This window comes from Topomyia yanbarensis, chromosome 2 (genome assembly GCF_030247195.1).
Source record: "Topomyia yanbarensis strain Yona2022 chromosome 2, ASM3024719v1, whole genome shotgun sequence".
NCBI classification, from domain to species: Eukaryota; Metazoa; Arthropoda; class Insecta; order Diptera; family Culicidae; genus Topomyia; species Topomyia yanbarensis.
Genome location: NC_080671.1, coordinates 174,168,657 through 174,188,763, shown reverse-complemented (window position 1 = coordinate 174,188,763; position 20,107 = coordinate 174,168,657). Strand labels below are relative to the sequence as shown.

Below are 20,107 nucleotides of genomic sequence, written 5' to 3'. Positions count from 1 at the left end.
GGCTTCTTGACAGCTACAGCTCAGCCAAGTTACTACAAATTAATCCTATTGCCAACGGGAATAACCGGGTCTCAAATCGTTGTACTGCACTTTGTTGCGGTCATCCCTAGAATTTGGAGCCCAACCTATAATAACGGTGTTTAGAGAATTGATTCTGTTCAACGACGCTTATTACGTTTTGCGATTCTTAGATGACCGTGGAGAGATCCTGTCCGTCTGCCGAGTTACGAAATCCATTTTCAGCTGATTCGATTGTAACCCCTGCTTGTTCGAAGGAATACAGCAAGGGCTTTGTTCGCTGGAGATACTTTGCGAGGTCATCTGGATTGCCCCGCTATCTTGTAACAGATTTACATAAATGGCCTACAAAGGATCTACACCCGGGTCGCTCCAGTAGCATCGAATCTTCTAGTTATTAACGACCTGCTGATGTCGTTTCCATCCCCAATGCGAACTGTAATAGGACCGGACCAGCCGTTCGAGCGATATCTCTAACTGTAGTTGTTTGAACAGAACATCAACCGGCGTCTGGTCACCAAGTTACGGATCCGGCTGTAGTACGGATACGTATTTGTGTAAACTGGAAAGATCGTTACTATCGAAAAACACTTTTTATTTTATTGCAGTCCAACAAAAACGATGTGATCGTCCCCCATCACCTTTGATCGGCTCATTGAACCGTGCAAAAACCGGCTGAAAATTCTCGGTTTACACTGGACCGCAAACATATCTTTGAAGTTCACTGTATTATGACCATGGAAACACGTGCATCGAAAGCGAAAAGGGCGAACACGAAATTATTGCGACACCGAAAATGTCATGCCAATTTTCTTATAATGTTTAAAATCAAGCCAAAATTTTAGGGTAGTTTTATACATATATTTACTTCAAAAATCAAAAGAAAAGTTAATCGATGGAGCCTTGAGTGTAAAATTGAACGCATTTTCGCTTGATGCCCTCCATCAAAGTCTTTACAGTGTCATCCGGTACCAGTTTCCAGTTTTTTTCCATTTTCTTAACATGTCCTTCTCGTCTTTGACTGTCTTCTTGCACTTCCGAAGTTCCCGCTTCATCATTGCCCAGTACTGCTCCATCGGGCGCAGCTCCGGACAGTTTGGCGGATTCATGTCCTTTGGAACAAAATGGACAGAATTGGCCTCATACCACTCCAGGACACTTTTAGAATAAAGGCATTATGCCAAATCTGGCCAAAATAGCGGAGCTTCGTCGTGGTGCTGCAAGAACGACAACTTCCTCTTGCCGGTGAAAACCCCGGAATTTGCTTAAAATCGGCTTTTATATACGTTTCGTCGTCCATCACACAGCAGCCATATTTTGTCAGCATCTTCTCGTAGAGCTTCCGTGCCCGAGTTTTAGCCGTCGATTGTTGCCGCTCATCGCGGTTTGGGAAGTTCTGTACCTTGTATGTATGTAGTCCAGCTCTCTTCTTTGCATTCTGGACGTAGCTCTGCGACATACCGATCTTTTTAGCCAAATCACGGCTTGAGACGTTGGGATTTGCTTTAATCATCCGCTTCACCTTTCCCTCCGTCTTTTTGTTCTCCGGTCCCGGTTTTCTTCCAGCTCCTTTACCGTGGTCCAACGTCAACCGCTCCTGGAACCGCTTCAACACTCTGGAGACGGTTGAATGGTGAATGTTCAACATTTTTCCCAACTGCCGGTGCGACTGGTCAGGAAATTCCAGGTGTTTGAAAAGAATTTGTTCTCTCGACTCGCGTTGGTTCACCTCCATTTTCGTTGAATCGAAAAACACGACTTCGAGTTTGACAGCATGTAAACAATACACATCAATGAGAAAGTATGCAAAATTTGGTTGATTTTTACCCAATGGTAAAAAAGTTATGCCCTGTTGAATGTGTCGCAATAATTTCGTGTTTGCCCTTTACGAGTTATGAGAATGTTTGGTGCTTGGCTTTTGCGTGGTTAACGGGCAACGCTGCAAGTTGGCTCTGTCATTGTAACATCTAGGCTATATGGAGTAAAACTAGTTAGCCGAGGAGGTGAAGCTACCCTCCCGACACTTGCGCCTGTCTATAAGCGGATGATACGTTTCGCTACTTGTGCCCATGTGACTTCTTTTATAGCGTCGAACGGCCGAGACTGCAGTTCAAGCTACAGGTAATACAATCCATTGCGCGTGTTGTGCCTTTTAAAATGGCGGAACACAACAAAAAACCTCTTATTGCGCGAGCGTTGTAGTCAGAAACTAACAGATAACTCATAGACTACAGTAGAATAGGTAGTATGAGATGTGACGGAAACCGTTAGTGCAGGCGAACCTCGTCAGAATGTTAGACCCGTCATCCGAAACGTATTATCCGCGTTTGACAAGGTTCGACGTGACGAAACAGTGCGGTGTCTACGGAGACCTAGTCCAAGCCCACCAAATTTAAGTTCACCAAAATAAAGTCCAATTTCACTAATTCTCAGTTCGGTTCCCAAAATTCATGTCCAGTGATTTTAAGTTCTAATCCAAATCCGATTTCATATCTATGTCGAAATACTAGCCCACAAGTCCAATTCCTGTAAGCCGAAGCGCGTGATGTTCAAGCATTCCAAGCCTAAGCTCCAGAAGCTCAATACCAAATTGAAGTCGAAGTCAAATTTCAAGCTCGAGTCTCCAAACCAAACTCCAAGTACAAGTCCACAGCCTCCAAGCGTAAGGTCCCCAAGTCTACGACTACCAAATCTAAGGTCATTATCTCCAAGTTTACTAAATCTACCAAGTCTATACCAAATTGCTAGTCCAAAGGCATGTACCAGTACAAGTTCAAATCCTAGTATAATCCCAAGTTTAATTCTAAATCCCAGTCCAAATTAATGTTTAATTGAAAGCTTAAATTTAAGCCCAAGTCCAAGCTGAATTCAAAGTTCAAGTTTGACTTCGAATCCAGCCATATACATAGAATCGGGCATACCTTAAATAGAACATAATTGATTAGTTAAGGGGTCTAAGCCGTGCTGCTTGGCATATACATCTATTCAATCATCAGAATTATGATTTTGTGCATAACTATACTCATCCAATTCAATCAAACTATCTACTGTATTTGTACTAAAACTCTTTTCTATTGTTTCAGAACTCCCGGCGCCGTGCAATACGGGCTCAGCTGCACATCAGTGGCGATGGCTTACGGGTTGTGGAGGACGACACCAAGGGACTTATCGTAGATCAAACGATAGAGAAGGTTAGCTTCTGTGCCCCGGATCGAAATCACGAACGTGGCTTCAGCTACATTTGCCGAGATGGCACTACCAGACGGTGGATGTGTCATGGATTCCTAGCGGCAAAAGATTCCGGCGAGCGGTTATCACACGCCGTTGGTTGTGCGTTTGCGGTTTGCCTGGAGCGAAAGCAAAGACGTGATAAGGAGTGCGGTGTTACGATGACTTTTGATCTGAAAAATTCAACATTTACTAGAACCGGATCGTTCCGGCAGCAGACGATGACGGAACGGTTGAACAGTGCGGATACCGCAGTGGTTGCTCCCACGCAAAATAACAATTCATCAAAACCGGTAAATCCGTTTGCAATTGAGCGACCGCACGCTACGCCTTCGATGTTGGAACGGCAGGGAAGCTTTCGGGGATTCACACAGATTGGACAGGCATCCCCGTTCAAGCGGCAAATGTCGCTGAGAATTAACGATCTTCCGTCCAACGCAGAAAGACAACGAGCCTTCCTGGAACCGACTACACCACATCGAACAACTGTCTCTCCGATCCCTGAAATTTCTCCTCAGCCAACGGATACCGTCAGTCAGCTATGTCAGGAGCTAAGTCAAGGGCTTTCACTGCTTACTAAAAACGACGCGGATGATTTCTACTTAGACACGGAAGCGAAAAATCTTACAGCAACTTCCGTTACTAGCACAACTACCGTTGGAAACTATATTAGAATGTCAACTACTACTAGCCCATCTGATCTTTCAACCGCCAGTACGATCCCTATAACGTCCATTTTTGCACCCAGCTCAGTAGCTCTTCAGCAACCAGTGATTCCACCTCGGTCCATCTCACCCATGAAACAACAAACGCTGGATCTCACGCACAGTTCTGCTTTAGCCGTGACCAACCCGATCATCGCCAACAGTATAGCACCTTCTTTTTCATCGGCGACCACAGTGGAAGCTGCCGCACCAAAAGTTGTCCCCGTGGAAACCGTTTCGCCACTGCCGAACCCAGAACAGTGGTTGGGCCAGATAGTGAAGAATGTTTCCCCGTCGCCGAGGCGAGCTCCGTCGCTGCACACTAGGGCCAAATCGCTCAGCGCTGCCGATCCGTTCGATGCCGAGTGGGTTGCCGAAGTGGCCCAGCCGGAGCTGCATAGTACTAATCCGTTCATCTCGCCGCCGAAACCACCCGCCCAGAGCTTCCAGGTGCATCTTTGAAACTTGTTTCACGAGTAAGGTGCTGCGGGACGCGTGAACCGGTGCTTGGATGCGTATGTGGGTGTGTGTGTGCTGTTCGGTAGGGGGCGAGCGACGATGTGTATCGGAGAATCTGGACGATCGCTAGGCGATAATAGATAAGACGGAAGTTAAAAGCCGGGATTAGAGATCGCGTAGTACTTACTCAAAGCTAATTCCAACATACTGATAGCATTTACTTTGGAGATGAATGTTCTGATTTTTGTAGAGGAACTAGACTGTCACTGATTGTTAGCTGGCTGAATATATTCGCGTCGTCAAATTATGAAGTTTTTCAGTGCCACATTAGTCAATTCTATCTTTGGAAGTCAGCGAATTTTTAGTGCGTTTGATTCCCTGACTGAAACTTGAAAAATCTGTTTTATACATATTATTGAGCAAAAGTGACAAAACATGATATTTTCTATCCTTTAACGACGTTTGAAGCAAAATCAATGGTAAAAATTGATTATCAAGGTAAAGATGCCTTATGCCTTATATGAGCATATTTTCCGATATCTGGGGTTTTACTATGGGAATGATAATTTTGTGCATTCCATCTATTAATTCAAGTTCATCAAAAAGATGCTATGGCTCGAACCAACATTTAACTTATACTGATCGGTAGATCTATCTCGGCTGTGGATCTATGACGTCTATCGGTTCTGTTTGTTGTCGTTTATGAACTTGCTGGGTGGACGAAGTAGTTCTAGGGACGTTCGCATAGGACGGCCAAGTAGGACTTCAGCAGGTGATTTTCCATTTGGTGCACTCCGACAGGGTGTTGATCTGTAGCAGCTTAGAAAGATGTCGAGTGCCTCGTCCAGGTCTTCCCCTCCAGCTTGAATTTTCTTGACAGTCCTTTTGAAGGTATCAACAAAACGTCCCACATGCCCATTGCTTTGTGTGTGAAATGGTACCGTTTTGAGATGCATGATCCCATTTGCCTTGCAAAACTTTTCAAAGGTGGTCGCTGGTGAGCTGCGGGCCATTGTCCGTCACCAAAACTTCCGGCATCCCAAATTTTCTGAACATTTTGCGAAGACTCGAAACAGTAGCTGCTGTGGAAATGCGTTTGGTCGGAATGATTTCCGGCCACTTGGAGAACGAGTCCACAACTAGTAGGAAGTATGTGTCGTCAATAGGACCAGCGAAGTCCGCGTGTACTCGCTGCCAAGGTTTCTCAGGTGTAGACCATGATTCAAGCTTCGTCTTTGGGTCGGCCTTCGCAACTGAGGCACATTCTTGACAAGCACGCACAAGGGCTGTGATTTGATCATCGATGTTTGACCAGTAAACATAATTGCGTGCTAATGATCTCATACGATCGGTACCAGGGTGCCCTCTGTGTAGTTGCTTGAGGACTTTTTGTTGTAGTTTCTTCGGGATGACAATCCGTTCACCGCACATCAAAACATTTTGCGCCAAGTACGCGCAAATAGCTGCTGGACCTCTGGTGTTCCGGAGAGAGTTTTTGCGTCACTTGGCCATCATTTATGTACGAGCTCCACGACGTTCTGCAACGTCCAGTCCTTGCTGGTCTCGACGGATATCGTCTTAAACGACACAGGGAGACGCTCGATGGACTGGCAGACAATGCTGCAGATAACTGTTTCCATCTCAATCGATGCAATGGTGTGTTCTTCATCGGGTTTAACATGCGAGTTAATTAAACGTGAGAGAATATCTGCATATCCGAAAAGGTCAGTGGACATGAACTCGATACGAAAGTCGTACAGAAGCATGGTTTGGGCCCAGTGTTGGAGGTGGTTTACGATACACCACGCTTTGAACCGAAAATCGCTAACAACAGCTTGTGATCGGTCTGAAGAACGTAGATCATTCTGTGGAATTTTGTGATTGCATACACCAGACCCAGGGCTTCTTTCTCGATCTGGTTGTAGCGGGACTCGGCTGGAGTTTCGGGATACATGATAGATGGCTTTCTCTGATTCGTCTGGAAACCGGTGTATGATGCGGGCGCCAATTCCCAAGTTTGAAGCATCTGCACACAGTAACATCTCAAGGCAAACCCTGGCAAGCATCAGACCACTGAAAACTGTTACTTTCCTTGTGCAATTCATTCAGCGGTTGGCGAAGTGTGCGCATTTTGCGGATGTATTTCCCATGATCGCACCCATGTACGATCGAAGCGTCGGAACATCATGAGGTGGAGGCATGTTAACGATAACCTCAACCTTGTCTGGGTCAGGGCGGATACCGTCCGTATCAAGAAGCTGGCCCAGATACTTCATCATCGCATAAAGAAACGACACTTCTCGAACTTTACCGTGAATCCGTACTCTTTTAGTCTCTGCAAAACACGGTACAGATTCTGCTTGTGCTCCTCGGGGATGCGACCACCGCCCAGGATGTGGTCGAGGTACGTAGATGTACATGGTAGTCCACTCAGCATGGCATCCATGATTTGATGGAAAGCGCCGGGAGTGCTCTTGACCGCAGGGGAAAGCCGGTTGAAACGATAAAGACCCTTGAGGGTGTTGATCGTGATAAGCTTCCTACTTTTTTCGTCGACATCGGATTGAAAATGTCTTCCGGGAGTGGAAGTGGGTAATTGTTTGATTCGAGCGCACTATTCAATCCAGTAGAAAAATCTGCGCAAATACGAACGGTGGCTGCTGCCCAATCCGCATAGGTAGCTGGAGTGATGATGCCCAATCTTCAAGTCGCTTCAGTTCATCTTCGACAACGGCTTCCATGTTGTATGACGCTACGCTTCGGTTTGAATACAGGCTGAGCGTCCGGTTTGAGAGTGAGTCGCACTATCTGCTGATCAGGTTGTTGGTTACCGACCAGCATGTAGAAGCTTGTAGAAGGACGAAAATGGTACGTCCCAGAACCCAAACTCATTAATCAGATCGGAGCCTAAAACATTCAGGGAAAGGTCAGCTTAACAAATATAACAGTTACCTTTCTGTTGAGTTCCTCCGATAGTGTACGTTGCTCGGAACATGGCTTCTATGCCCAATCTATCTCTTGAAGCTGTCTGTACTTGATAATCTCGTGGAGATGTCTTTGGGGCTCCGACAATGATCCAGTTTCGTCTGGATATGATGGTTATGTCTGAGCCGGAGTCCAGCTGCAGTTCAACTGGTACTCCGTTAATCGCTGTCTCCAAATAACGCTGGCCGCGCTTCAAATTGCTGACGGTTACAATTTTGGCTGCGTGGTTTTTGTTTTGCTGCATTAGCACAGTGTCTCGCTTCAAGTTTATTAAACTTTTGCACTCCTCCATCACCTTTTCCAGTGTGATGTCCTGCGTCTCATTGATTTTGGAAAGCAGGTGCATTCGTATGTACGCGTCTTTAGATGATCTCAGGCCGTACACAAAGATTAAACATTTGAACTGTCCTCCTTCAGCTCTTGTAGCTTGAAATCGGCACAAACTCGGTTCACTTCGCAGGAGTACGTTCTCTTCTTTCGCCGTCTGTAGGCACTGGTACCGGCGATGAAAAGTGGAAACCGGACTGCCGAAAATTGTTCAAATAATGAATGAAGTGTATCTTTCATGTGTAACAGGGTTGAGTTTTCGGAGCAGCTGTCGTCGTCCAGCTGAGTTGCGTCTTTTTCGAAAAGGTCTGCATATCTGGAGAACCAGGTGTCGAAAGAACATCCTGTCTCCGGATCGTAAGCGAATTCGTTAATATTGCTCGCTAAAGAACCAGCTCGTTCCGACTTGTGCTCTGGACGTTGCCTTGTATGTTCGTCATGTGTTCTGCCATTCGGGCCAATAGCATATGTTTCCTTGAATGGCTGATCCGTGCTGGAACCTGTTAATGATGCCGATTGTGACGATTACATCCGCTTCGATGACAACTGCCGCTTGATAATTGTCGATTGGTAGTTGTCGGTTGACAACTGTCGGGTGAAAGGCGCGAGCGTGCGAAGAATAGGGTCGCACCCCAACAGTCCTGACGGGAAGCAAAGCTCTTTCGGCTTATCCTCCACAGTGAGAGTGGCTGGTGCCTTTGGAATCTTTGCGGTTAGCCAGGGAAACGAAATTCTACACCTATATAAACCGACAAGTGGTGCACATTATTTTTGCAAAAACAACGCTTTCAACAGTTGATAAAAATTAATTCGATAATTTTCGAAGCATCTCTATGTCGATGTGTTTGGTTTGCATCAACCCGCTCCGATCGTACATGGCTATTTTTTCTTATGCAATACTATTCGCTGCGTTTGCTTTAATCCTAATCTTGAATATAGTCTGCGATGGTAGATACGTGCTACCAGTTATACAAATTCTTTCACATCAACAACAACAGTGACAAAGTTTAGTTCGATGCACAATAGAAAATTTTTAGAGGGAATCTTCTAAAGATAGCAAAAGGCATAGCAAACAACCCCTACGTACCACTAAATTAAGACAAAACGGCTTAGACAGCTTTATCTGTGTATCTGTAAACCTTAAATCAAACAGTTAATTCTCCCTCAGCACACACTACTATTTACCATAGAATATAATCGTACATATTCCAAGTAAAACATGCTGACTAGGTATTAGAAAAACCCATTAAAAAAAGAAAATTATTTACGAATAAATTCACTCCAGAAAACTTTGTATTCCACCTACTAAAGAAGAATAAATTTTAAACGTGAGCCAACACAGCCAGAAAACCCTATGGACACCCCGCTGAAGGGCTTACGAACACTGTAAAATGCTACCTTAACACGACTGCTAAGTTTAAAAGACAGTCCATATGAATGCAAGGCAAACAATTAAATATACATATATCAAAACAGCCGATACTTTACAAGCTGTATTGAGCTACAATGAACTAACTTAGAGCAAGAGTAGAATTTTAGCACAATTATCTCCAGCAATTACGAAATATGAAAAGGTATGAAAATTGTGATCAATGAGGAACACATTCAAACATGGATGAATACATACAACAATAGTGGATTACATACAAACGGAAACATATTTAGACTAAGATGAGCATTCGATTAAAGTGGATTTCGCGTGGAGAACGGATAACTTAAAATGTTAGCAGCTATATGGTTATTTTTTATTGAAATGCAGTAGAAAGGCGAACTAATGTACTTAAATACGGATAAATTAGAATTTCGATTGATGTACATATTTTTATACACCGTTCAACGTAGACTATTTTGTTTCGTATGTAGATATTTGTAAATATATTGCAAACCAATTTCTTTTCAAAAGAAACCTTACATTCTGACAAATGTTAATATACGTGGCTTCTCGAAATCTGTTATACATATAAATTTTATTTTTCAGTTCAGTAATTCTGTTTTTACGGGTGAATCGAATCGAACGGCCCCTTTTAGATTAAATGTGTAGCCAATATATTTCAAAATCACAGAAAATCATTCACCCATAGGTGTACAGAAGAATCTTGATCTTGTAACATAATTCCCAATATTACGTAAGTGTGTTCTTTAGAGTTAAATAAATGTTTAGTAAAAAATTAACCAAATTCTGTTCTTTTACGTTCCAATCAATTCGGTTTCTTTCTTCAGTTGCTTGAACGAAGACATATTTCACTGCATAACCGTGGCGAAATATTTCATCGCTCGTCTCTAAAGACATCTATTTCAAGTTTGGTTTGCGTCTCTGCTGTCTGCTGCATATTATCATTCGAGGCTTTTATTGTTTCGGTAAACGAATATAAAAAAATATGCAACATATCAACTTTAAACATTATACCACTAGCCTTTTGTAAGAGCTCGATTGTTACGATGTACCAATATTAGACAGAAATCATAAAATTTACCACCAAACAAAGCCCTATTGTCACCACAGTTTATTCTCGAGACAAAATCAAATTGTGATTGTTTTCATTAGTGGAAATACATAGATATATTTTACAGTAAATTATACCCTAATGAAAATTGAAATGCTTGCTAACCAAACATGCGTGCTTCGGTTCGAACGCCGGTGTAGTAAATTTGTTCTAACTGTATGTCGACTAATAAAGCTTAGAAAATGGCAGCACAGATAAAATGTCGTTAGATTTAACCAATCTGGAATGGTGATGCGGCAAGTAGAACCTGAACCCAACACAAAATGAACGCTTTTCATGTTGCTCGCATGTACCCGTGGTTCGGCGGGAACCCAGAATGCGATTACAATACTATAATACTGGTACCAATTTATTGCATTGTTGATAACTGTATAAGATATTGAATTATATTAATTATATTGAAATCGTGGGGTACATAGTATTGATAATATAATAAATATCATTAAAACATTGACAAGATTGTTGTTCTTTATGTGGGCATCAGAGCTTTAAAGTCAGTGTGTAGTCCAGACAGGTGTTTTCGTAAGTTGCATAATGTTAATCGTTCTCAATGCGTTGCGCTGCGTTGCATAGTACGGAACCATTTCTTCGTACATTTTAGACTAACGATTGTGATCATTGAATGGAAAATTAACATTATCTCTGTTGAGTACAATAAACTAATCGTCATTGTCAGCCTCGACCATATTTAACGGTACTTACTATAAGATAGGGGATGTTGATGTGATGCCTACACTGAACAGAATGACACGGTAATGCTTACTACAGAGTCATGGTAGAAAAAAACATGTTCAATAAATAGTGAAATTTACGATAAATTATTTCAAAATTTTCAGAAACTGCTTGAATCTACAATGTGGTTTGAATAAACATTTATGGTAGGTTTGCATATTTGATTTGAACAGGATTATATTGTTGAAATGACTTCGAAAGTGATTATTGTTAATATGCTTTTAAGTTTGATTAGAGTAGTTCTTTGGATCGCTATCAATTTTACCATAAACTTTGTAATAATTAAGGGGTTTACCAGTGATTTATAACCAAACAGGTTTGGAACTACTATAAACATGGAAATATTCTTTGGCTATGCATGTTCATTATAAATGTCCGCCATATTGTGCAAATATTTTGCTCTGCGGTTATTTCATTTTGTTTCTTCAATGTGTAGGGGAACCCGGGGCTATTAAGACAGTGGGGATAATTCGGACCCCCTCGATTTCTCAGAAAATAACAAGACGTTCTGACTATCGTACATATTCGTGGAACCGCTATTCTGAAACATTAATTTTGAGAGCTGAAGTTGATTCTTTGTTTTTTGTAGAAAGGAGTTATAACGTGTTTCGTTGTTTTGCCAATCACAAAACAAAAATCATTATAATGGAAAACCGTGATTAAAGCAACAAATTAAAGTGAAAAAATAAAAGGTAAGTGTTTTGGACAGCTTGAGGGTTCTATTTTATGGAATGATTTTTGTTTGGGTGAAAACAGAGATATTTTCGAGACGCTTACCACTTTTGTGCGATGTGCGCGTACGGGGCTATTCGGACCCCCTATTTCGTCAACCACCGTTCAGCGGCTTGCGGCTGCGCACACCATTGCACACCCCACAGCAAAGAAATTACATGGGCCACCAATCGACAGCAGTGGCATGCCAGATTAAATTTTTGTAAAGCATTTTTTTTTGCTTCTTAAGGAGTGTCTCTTATAACTAATTCATAGGTAAACATATTTCAATTGTAAAAAATTAAAAAAATGACGGCCTGAATTGCCCCGTAGGGAGGTCCTAATTACTCTTACATTGTAAAAGGATGGAAAAACGTAGAGGTTCGCAAATCGTCGCCTAGCGCTGCCATTGAGTGGTGCAAATGAACCTTTTAAGGCACCAAAATGTAGCTGAGGTTTCAAACAAACAATTAAGACTTTTGACTGGTAACTTTATTCACATCTATCCACCTAAAAGGGCGATTTGCTTAAGTAGGTCCGAATAGCCCCGGGTTCCCTTACAGTTTCATTTTAATTAAAATTAAAATTAAAAAATATTAGGAGGGGAAATACAAGTTGAAGACTTCATTTCTAATCTGCAATTATTTATTATGTAGAACAATAATAATTTATGACCAAAGTATCACTTTAAAACACAATTCCGATTTTCTTATTATTCAATTTTTCATCCTCTAGAAGCCGATGAAAATCTTAAGCTTTCAGAACTGCGATTTTTGATATCTGGAATCTGAAACCAGCGAAGTACACAATTCTTATCGGTAATATCTGTTTCTGTTTAAAATATGCTGTATTTTACTGATTTTGATTTCAGGTCATGGTATTACGGTTTTGAATCTGAATCTATATTATCTACCACATGACATTTTTTCGGTGACCAAGAGCTCGGAGCGAAAGTAGGTTATAATGGTCCCCCTATTCAGGAAAAAAAGTACATTTTTCGAAGAAAAGTTGTAAGTAACTATTAAATAAATAACGAAATCGAAAAAAAGCAATTTTTGATTTGTATAAAAGTAATTCTTATTATATTCCAATTACTATAAACGGTAAACTCCACTAGTGATTTTAAATAGCTAGCAATTTTTAATACAACCATGTGTATGGTAACTCTGACCATTGGATGTTAATGTAGGCATAGTAAAAAGTATTAAAAATATAACCATGTCTTTATACCAGAAAGACATTGTACAATTAACAGGAATCTTATTCAAGTCAAGCATTATATATGGTCTACCAAAATTAACTGGTATACGCTTTTTAATTGGAACCCCTAATCTAGTACTTTATAGTAGACTATCTCCAGCCCTCCAGGATTTACACCAATTTCTCCGGGTCTAGTGAGACGATGAATAATTTTAACTGAAATGGAACGAGTTGTTCTGGCGTTAATATTGGCGGCACCTTCAGCGGCCATTAACTGTTGAGCAATGAGAAAATCACATACACAATGAAAGAGTTTATACTTGTCTCATTTAAACTCAGCAGATAGGTCTGGTTTCAACGTATACTCATGATTCTATAAAAACTTATCTCAGGTCAGTAAAAATCTCCGGGTGAAAGCTTCACCAGAGGTGGCAACCCTATTTATACCATGGTCTTCGTTTCAGTTTAGTCAAGGGAAGGTCACTGACTTAGCTGTGCTTTTTCGTATAGTAAGTCATAGCGTCTGTGAAAAGTATATATGGCGGCTGCATAGATTTTTTACCTCATAAGCATGACAAAACTTCGCCAAAGAGGGAATCACATTTTACATTCAAATGTCTAATATATGGTTTTTTATTATTTTTTATATTTTTCGCATATCGCCTCTCCAAGAATTTCCTTAAACAAATAATACTAATACTAATAATTATTATCATTATGAATAATGAGGGAACGCATTGGTTGAAAACCACTGGCCTAGAGGAGCGTTAGAAGTTCGGCACGTCCTCTTTCTTGGCGGCTTTCACCTGCGAAATTGGTTGTTGAACTTCAAAGAGGTTCTGGCACGGGTCGGGGACGGCGACCCAGATTCCGAGAAATCCATCCAACTGGACAAAAATTGCTCCAAGCAAAGGAGACCTGAAATGTAGGGGAACATGGGGAGACTTGACCAAGCGCAAGATTCTATTTTTGGCTATGATGTCTTCTATTCGGTTCTTAAAATTTTTTCAAAAATATTTTTATACTTGTTTCGATCCCTTAAGCTAATTTTAAAAATTTTAAATGAAAAATCGTTTCCCTATAGAAAATATTCCGCAATTAATAAATTTGCATTAAATGATGTAATTTTTTATCAAACTTTGTATGGACATATCTACTCGACTACTAATTACTATTAAAATATTCATATATCATCTTATTCCTTACGAATCAGTGAAATGATTTTACAAAAATCGGAAAATTGGAATAGTTGTTACTAAATTTTGTAGGACATTGAACGCAATAGCTAATGTTGGGGAGACTTGACCAAGATGCAATAAACTGAAGAAAGATAAAAAATTCCTGATATTTATAATGCTTTGGTATCTACTGTTAATGTTAATCACGCCACAAAAAAATCCCACCTCAAACATCAGTCTATATATTTTAGTATTAGTCAACAAAGTTAGTAATAATATGATTGATTTCTTCACGTGTGAACATGCAATGTAAGCAGTACAGTTAATCCTTAACCGTTATGTATCCGACGCGGTACCCGGGTACCTTTTTAGGTTTCAATTCATGAAATTCCTATGTTTTATCCATAGCTGGAAATTGATACTTTGTGACATCTTCGAACTTCACTAAGTCAAGCTTTTGGGTTAATAATATTGTTGATATAGTAAGGGGGGGGGGGGTTAGGAGGGGCTCCTGAATTTTTTTACTAGGTAACAGGCCGACGTGGGTACCCGGGTACCCACAAAACTGAAATACCAATAACTAAGTTAATTTCCAACCGATTTTGATGCTTTTGGGTGTTTTGGATTCAAAAACTCATCCGCTTTGGACTTAGTAAAAATGAATCGGGTTACTTCATTCAGTTCCCGGGAATCCGGATTTCCGGAAGCAGGTTCCAGTACTGGGATGCTATTTGTGAACTTCAATGGAATACTAGCAATATGGGTATCAAAATTCTTGGAATTGCATCAGTAGGCTGTATCGCATGGCTTTGGAACCATTTGGTGATTTGACTCCGGAACGGACATTCCGGAGCAGGTTCCCGTGGGGCCGTGAGTGGCCATTCCATTTTTCAAATTTCCATAGGGTCCTATAATTATAAATAACAGACTTCCGAGTCAATTTGAAAAGTTTTGATACTCATATTGCTAGGACATTATTAAAATTTACAAATCACACCCTAGTACTGGAACATTATCCCGGAAAATCCGGATTACCAAGCACCAGATCCATTCATTCGGTTAATTTTATAAATCAAAAAGTGGACGAGTTCCTGAATCCAAAAAATCTAAAACTGTCCAAATCGGATAAAGGAAACCATAGTTATGAGCATTTCAATTTGTGGGTACCCGGGTACCAACGTTGGCCTGTTAAAGGTGTTTTTTTTTGTTGGACACGTAACAGTTAAAAAGAAATGCATTTAAAAAATCGAAAGTTATGAGATGCAACCCTTCTATATTTTTTACTGCTACTTAAGGATCTTAACAACATGGAAAAAAATAAAACAGTATGTTTTATGTAAATATTTTTAGTTTTGATTTTTCAAAATTCTCTTGGTCAAGTCTCCCCAGGCTTGACCAAGAGAAACGATCGCAGAAAAACTTTTATAACTTGAAAAATTAAATTAAAGATTCTGCAAAAAATCATGAACACGCATAATAACTTTGCACATTATACCACAATGACTTTTGAGAGATTGAAGGCTTTTTTAGAGAATTATGCAGGTTTGGTTGAAAACTTGGTCAAGTCTCCCCATGTTCCCCTATCTTCAGTAAACTTGCTTAAAATCAACTTTGCAGAAGAATAAAACTGTCTATCTCCTTCCAGTAAAAAGTTATATTTCTGAAATACCTTTACACTTCATTTTGGAACATGACCGTCTACTTCTGAAAATCCGTCTGAATTATTCCTCAAAATTGTCTAAAGTCACCAAAACTCAAAACCTTATAGTTTAGCCGCAAAATAATTAAAGGCATGAAATTGCACATTTTGACCACTGTGCGGTGCGCTTTAAATTACGATTGTACAGAATGTGGTTGTAGTGACGATACCGCTTGCTTGTGATGTTCAATTGTAAAATATGGCGTCCGGAAACTGCAATACTTTCGAAGAGCAGCAGATCTCGCCCGCTTGAGAGAGCTGGATTCGATCACGGTGATTTTTGCGGAGGCAGCTTAGGCGGAACAACGCAGGAAACAGCACCATGTAGCGCTGAAATATTCCACAGCTTCATCGATAGTGGTGGCCGATTTAATAAAATCCCAATTGGTGGTTAAGAGCATATCTTTCAATGCGGTATAATCGGCTCGACTAAAGTCCAGAAAAGTCGACATGGAAGGCTCTTCATAGAAAATTTGAGTAGGCAAGTTGAATGCAACACTAAGAGCAGGATGATCAGCATCAAGATCAATCAGGGGCTCGATGCAGTGACCGGTAGAGCGATATCATTTGCGAGAACGAGATCCAACAGGCGTTCATTTCAATTTAATAATGAATTAATTTGGGTGAGCCTATGCAAGTTGAACCCATCAAGGAGAGTGCCACAGGCAGTCGGCATATGCAAAACCAGCGGGTGTCTCTCTCTGGAATACTCCACTGAAGATTTGACTGGTGATAGTCGCCAAATAGAATAGCAGGAGTGTGGAGGTTCAATCGTGATGCTACCGAACCCAATGATTCTTCGTGTTCATTGATACTCACCGCGTCAAATCTTCGATGGCGGGGCAAGTATATAACACCGATGCTGAGTGCGGTTTAAGCTATTTCACTAACAACAAGCGTTTAGTTTTAACGGTATTGCTATCAAAACGCCCCCGCCGCGAGTCTTACGGCTGTTCAAAGGGGACCATTCATTCGTAAAAACGGCGTATATTTGACCAAACAGCAGTGCGGAAATAATTTGGTCATTCAACCAGGTTTCCGTTAGGACGATTATGTCATACTCATCTTCCGAAATAACCCGAAAGAATGAATCTATTTTGGTCCTGAATCCGCGTACGTTTTAGTAGTATATCCGGAGACTGCTTGAAGCAGCGCTGCTGGAATGCGAGAAATTGCCAGGTACAGCCGGTTCAAAAACATCACTGACCTCAGGAACGGAATGATTATATAGAAGGATGCTTGCGGAGTGCGTATATGGGTCGGAGGCGCGGGGGCTTCCTCAATGCTTGTTATTGTTTTTCGGGAATTCGAAGCTGCAGTTACGATTGCTGGTTCCCCACTGCTGCTTTGATAAAACGGTAAACATTCCTTCCGAAACGCGTTTTTAGACTGTTCCTCGAATTCGCTGAAGTCCACTTGGCCAAGTTGAAGCATCGAGCGATTGTTCCTTTCAGATAGGATCCAGTCCAATTTTGAACGATATGAACGACATTTTTGAAACGTGCGCTTCTTTGGCAACTAGGCGCACCATGTCAACAGTAAGCAGCGAGCAACAATTTTTTGAACATCGTCGACTGTTACCATTGCATTGGTTGGAAACCGGACAAGTAAAGCCAGAATTTCGGTGGTGGTGGTGGTGGTGAAGTAACAACGACCGGAACTAACAAATCGCTTAAGTCAATGGACTTCGTTCCACGCTCGGCAGAGGCTTGCACGAGTTGTCCATTATTGTCGCGGCGCCGTTTAACACCTAATTTAGGCCAGTTGGAATCGTTTGATGGTCCACTACCAGCGCCCTCAACTGCGATATTTTCGACCGGTTTACTAAACGTTTCAATCAGGTTGAAACATTGATGAACTTCAGCAGAGAGAATATTTAAGCCCAACGGTTGAGACTGCTGCGATCCTATTGTATCGTTGATGTAGGAAAAAACGCTTCGACCATTCAACTTATCCTTCCATTTGCAGCAAACGAAAATTGCCTTTCCCTGCGCAAACAGATCCCTTTTGGAACATCCATTTGAATCCACAGCATTAATGACTAATGTGGAAGAACGCGTCAAAAAAGCCACAACGTACAGGATCCAGCTCGTTTATTGGCAAATTACATTCTGCACACTGTTTTTTCTCAATCCTTGCTTTGCTCTGATTCGCGGCTGATGAAAAAAAAAAATTAAAAATTGTATTTCAGCGGTAAACACACGATCAACACAGTGGCACTATAGTACTACTTAGCGAGGAAGCGTACGCGTGCGTAGCGTATCCTCGTACAGAGTGCCCGGGCATGGGTTCATAGTTGCATCGGATGGGGGCAATGCGAAGGTGGCTCCTTTGAAGACGCTTTAAGTTCAGCAAAATGGTCATGTGGACCGACTCCACGACTGTCAATGCGGGCCATCGAAAATATCGGATGTTCGTTGCGTGTCGAGTTGGAGAAATACTGTCGAAAACGTATGCGGTGATGTGGCGGTATGTACCGACATAGATGAATCCCTCATATTTGGGAATTAAATGGTGAGTAAAAGGACCCTGCTTCTCGGGGTCCATGGTTCGAGAAGCAGTGGTCGTTGGAAAATCCTACCAAGGAGGCCACTGACGAACAATTACGGCCATGTTTGGTGCACAATAAAGCGATTTTGAAGTCCGTCATCAACTAGAAACGTTTCTCCAACTGGACACAACTATTGCGAGCGGTGGCGTAAGTTCTCCAGTAGGAAGATTCTGCATCAGAGGTCTAGAAACGAACCGCCACCAGCTGGGCCCATCACGCAGCAAGAGTTGGCACTTACGGAGTCAACCATTTGCCGACTAAGGGAAATGTATCGCGATGAAGTAGCTACCCTAACGACAGTCAATGATCATTATAAGATTAGGCGACAGGTGAAGCTGAAGAGATCCAGGACGAAGCTGGAGTTATCCGTTCAGATTCCAGGATCTCCGAAGCCTCGTTCGCGTCGTACGATACCCGATTTCCGATAGTTCTACCAAAAGAGCATGTAATCTCCTGTGTACTGCTTGAGTTGTATTACAGGAGGTTCCTGCATGCTAATGAGGAAACTGTCTTCAATGAGGTGAGGCAGCACTTCTACGCGTTTACATTGCACACTATCTTGCGTACTATCCAGCGGAGGAGTGTCTGCTGTGCATGGTAAAAAGGCAGTTTTGGCGACCCCACCGATTGGGGCTGATCGAGTCAACCGCAGCACCGTGAAGAGATGCATCGCATTGTTCTCCAGCCTCAACAGTCTGCACGACTTGAGGTTTTGCACATGATGAAGACTGAATCCTACAAACAAGCAATACTATGATTTGTCGGATGTAGAGGTTACCCAGCGTTAATACGATCTTCGTTGAGGCAAAGAACGAGCTGCGCAGAAAAATGATCGCCATAGACGGATAGCTTACAGAATTGGAGATGGTTGAGAGTGGTTGGTCAGGTCGGTAACAGCAGCGCTTGCGGCGATGTATACGTCCCGGATTCCAAACGAGGAGACACTGGCTACTCGTGTAATCGAAGCGGAAAGCGCCGTCAACTCCAGACCGTTAACTATCATTCCCTTCGAGGCAGTGCAGCAAGACCGACCATTTTCTCTTGTCGAGTTCCCGTGGAGTAGTGCTGCCGCCGAAGAGGCAAGCCGGGCCCAAGATGGTGTACTGAGGAGACGGCCAGCTTTGTCAAGTCATGTTAAATCAGTTCTGTCGGAAATGGGTACGAGAGTTTCTCCCAATTATTGCTCGCAGAACTAGGTGTTTTGAAGAAACAAAGCCGATTGAAGTTGGAGACTTTGTGTTCGTCGTTGAAGAAAAAATACACATTGGTTGGGTTCAGGGACGAGTCGTTCAAATGACGAAACGATATGGTGGAAGAATACGTGATGCGGTGATACAGGCCGCCGATGGAATCAAACGGCGACCGGTGGCCAAGCTGGCGAGACTTGATGTAAATGGAAGTAAAACTGGAACGGACTCACCTGACCACTCTTTGGGTGCTTACAGAGTGGCGGTGAGAAGCTGAGCTGGGGCTGGAACTGACATTAGAATGCGAGATGCGAGAAACCTGCTTACTGCAAACCAAATGGATGGTGTCAGAGTGAAAGCCGAGCGGATCTGCGACGACTGCCCGCTTTTACTCTGACAGGCTCCATTTGATATGCTGCAAGCAGGTTTCTCGCATCTCGCATCCTACTGTCAGTACCAGCCCCTGCTCAGCTTCTCGCCGCCACTCTGTAAGCACCCTTAGGGGTTGGGGAATGTTGCAGAGGATCGCACCAGTCCCTCGAGTATACCCCAGTCGCATGAAAACGCGGCGCGTCGAGTGCAGGATTGAAATGAGCTCTCTGACGGATTTTGATGGTACTGCGA

General features: G+C 42.1%; 1 protein-coding gene across 6 annotated transcripts in view; it reads left to right on the top strand.

The window, feature by feature from the left end:
• The window catches only part of LOC131682164 (protein numb), a 122,410-nt gene extending 113,659 nt beyond the window's left edge, over window positions 1-8,751 (top strand). For all 6 annotated transcript variants that reach the window (XM_058963428.1, XM_058963425.1, XM_058963423.1 and 3 more), the window contains one exon: window positions 3,102-8,751. In XM_058963428.1, coding sequence (XP_058819411.1) covers window positions 3,102-4,412 — 1,311 coding nt within the window. In that variant the 3' untranslated portion in view covers window positions 4,413-8,751. The remainder of the gene's footprint in view (window positions 1-3,101) is intronic.
• The last annotated feature ends 11,356 nt before the right edge of the window (window positions 8,752-20,107 follow it).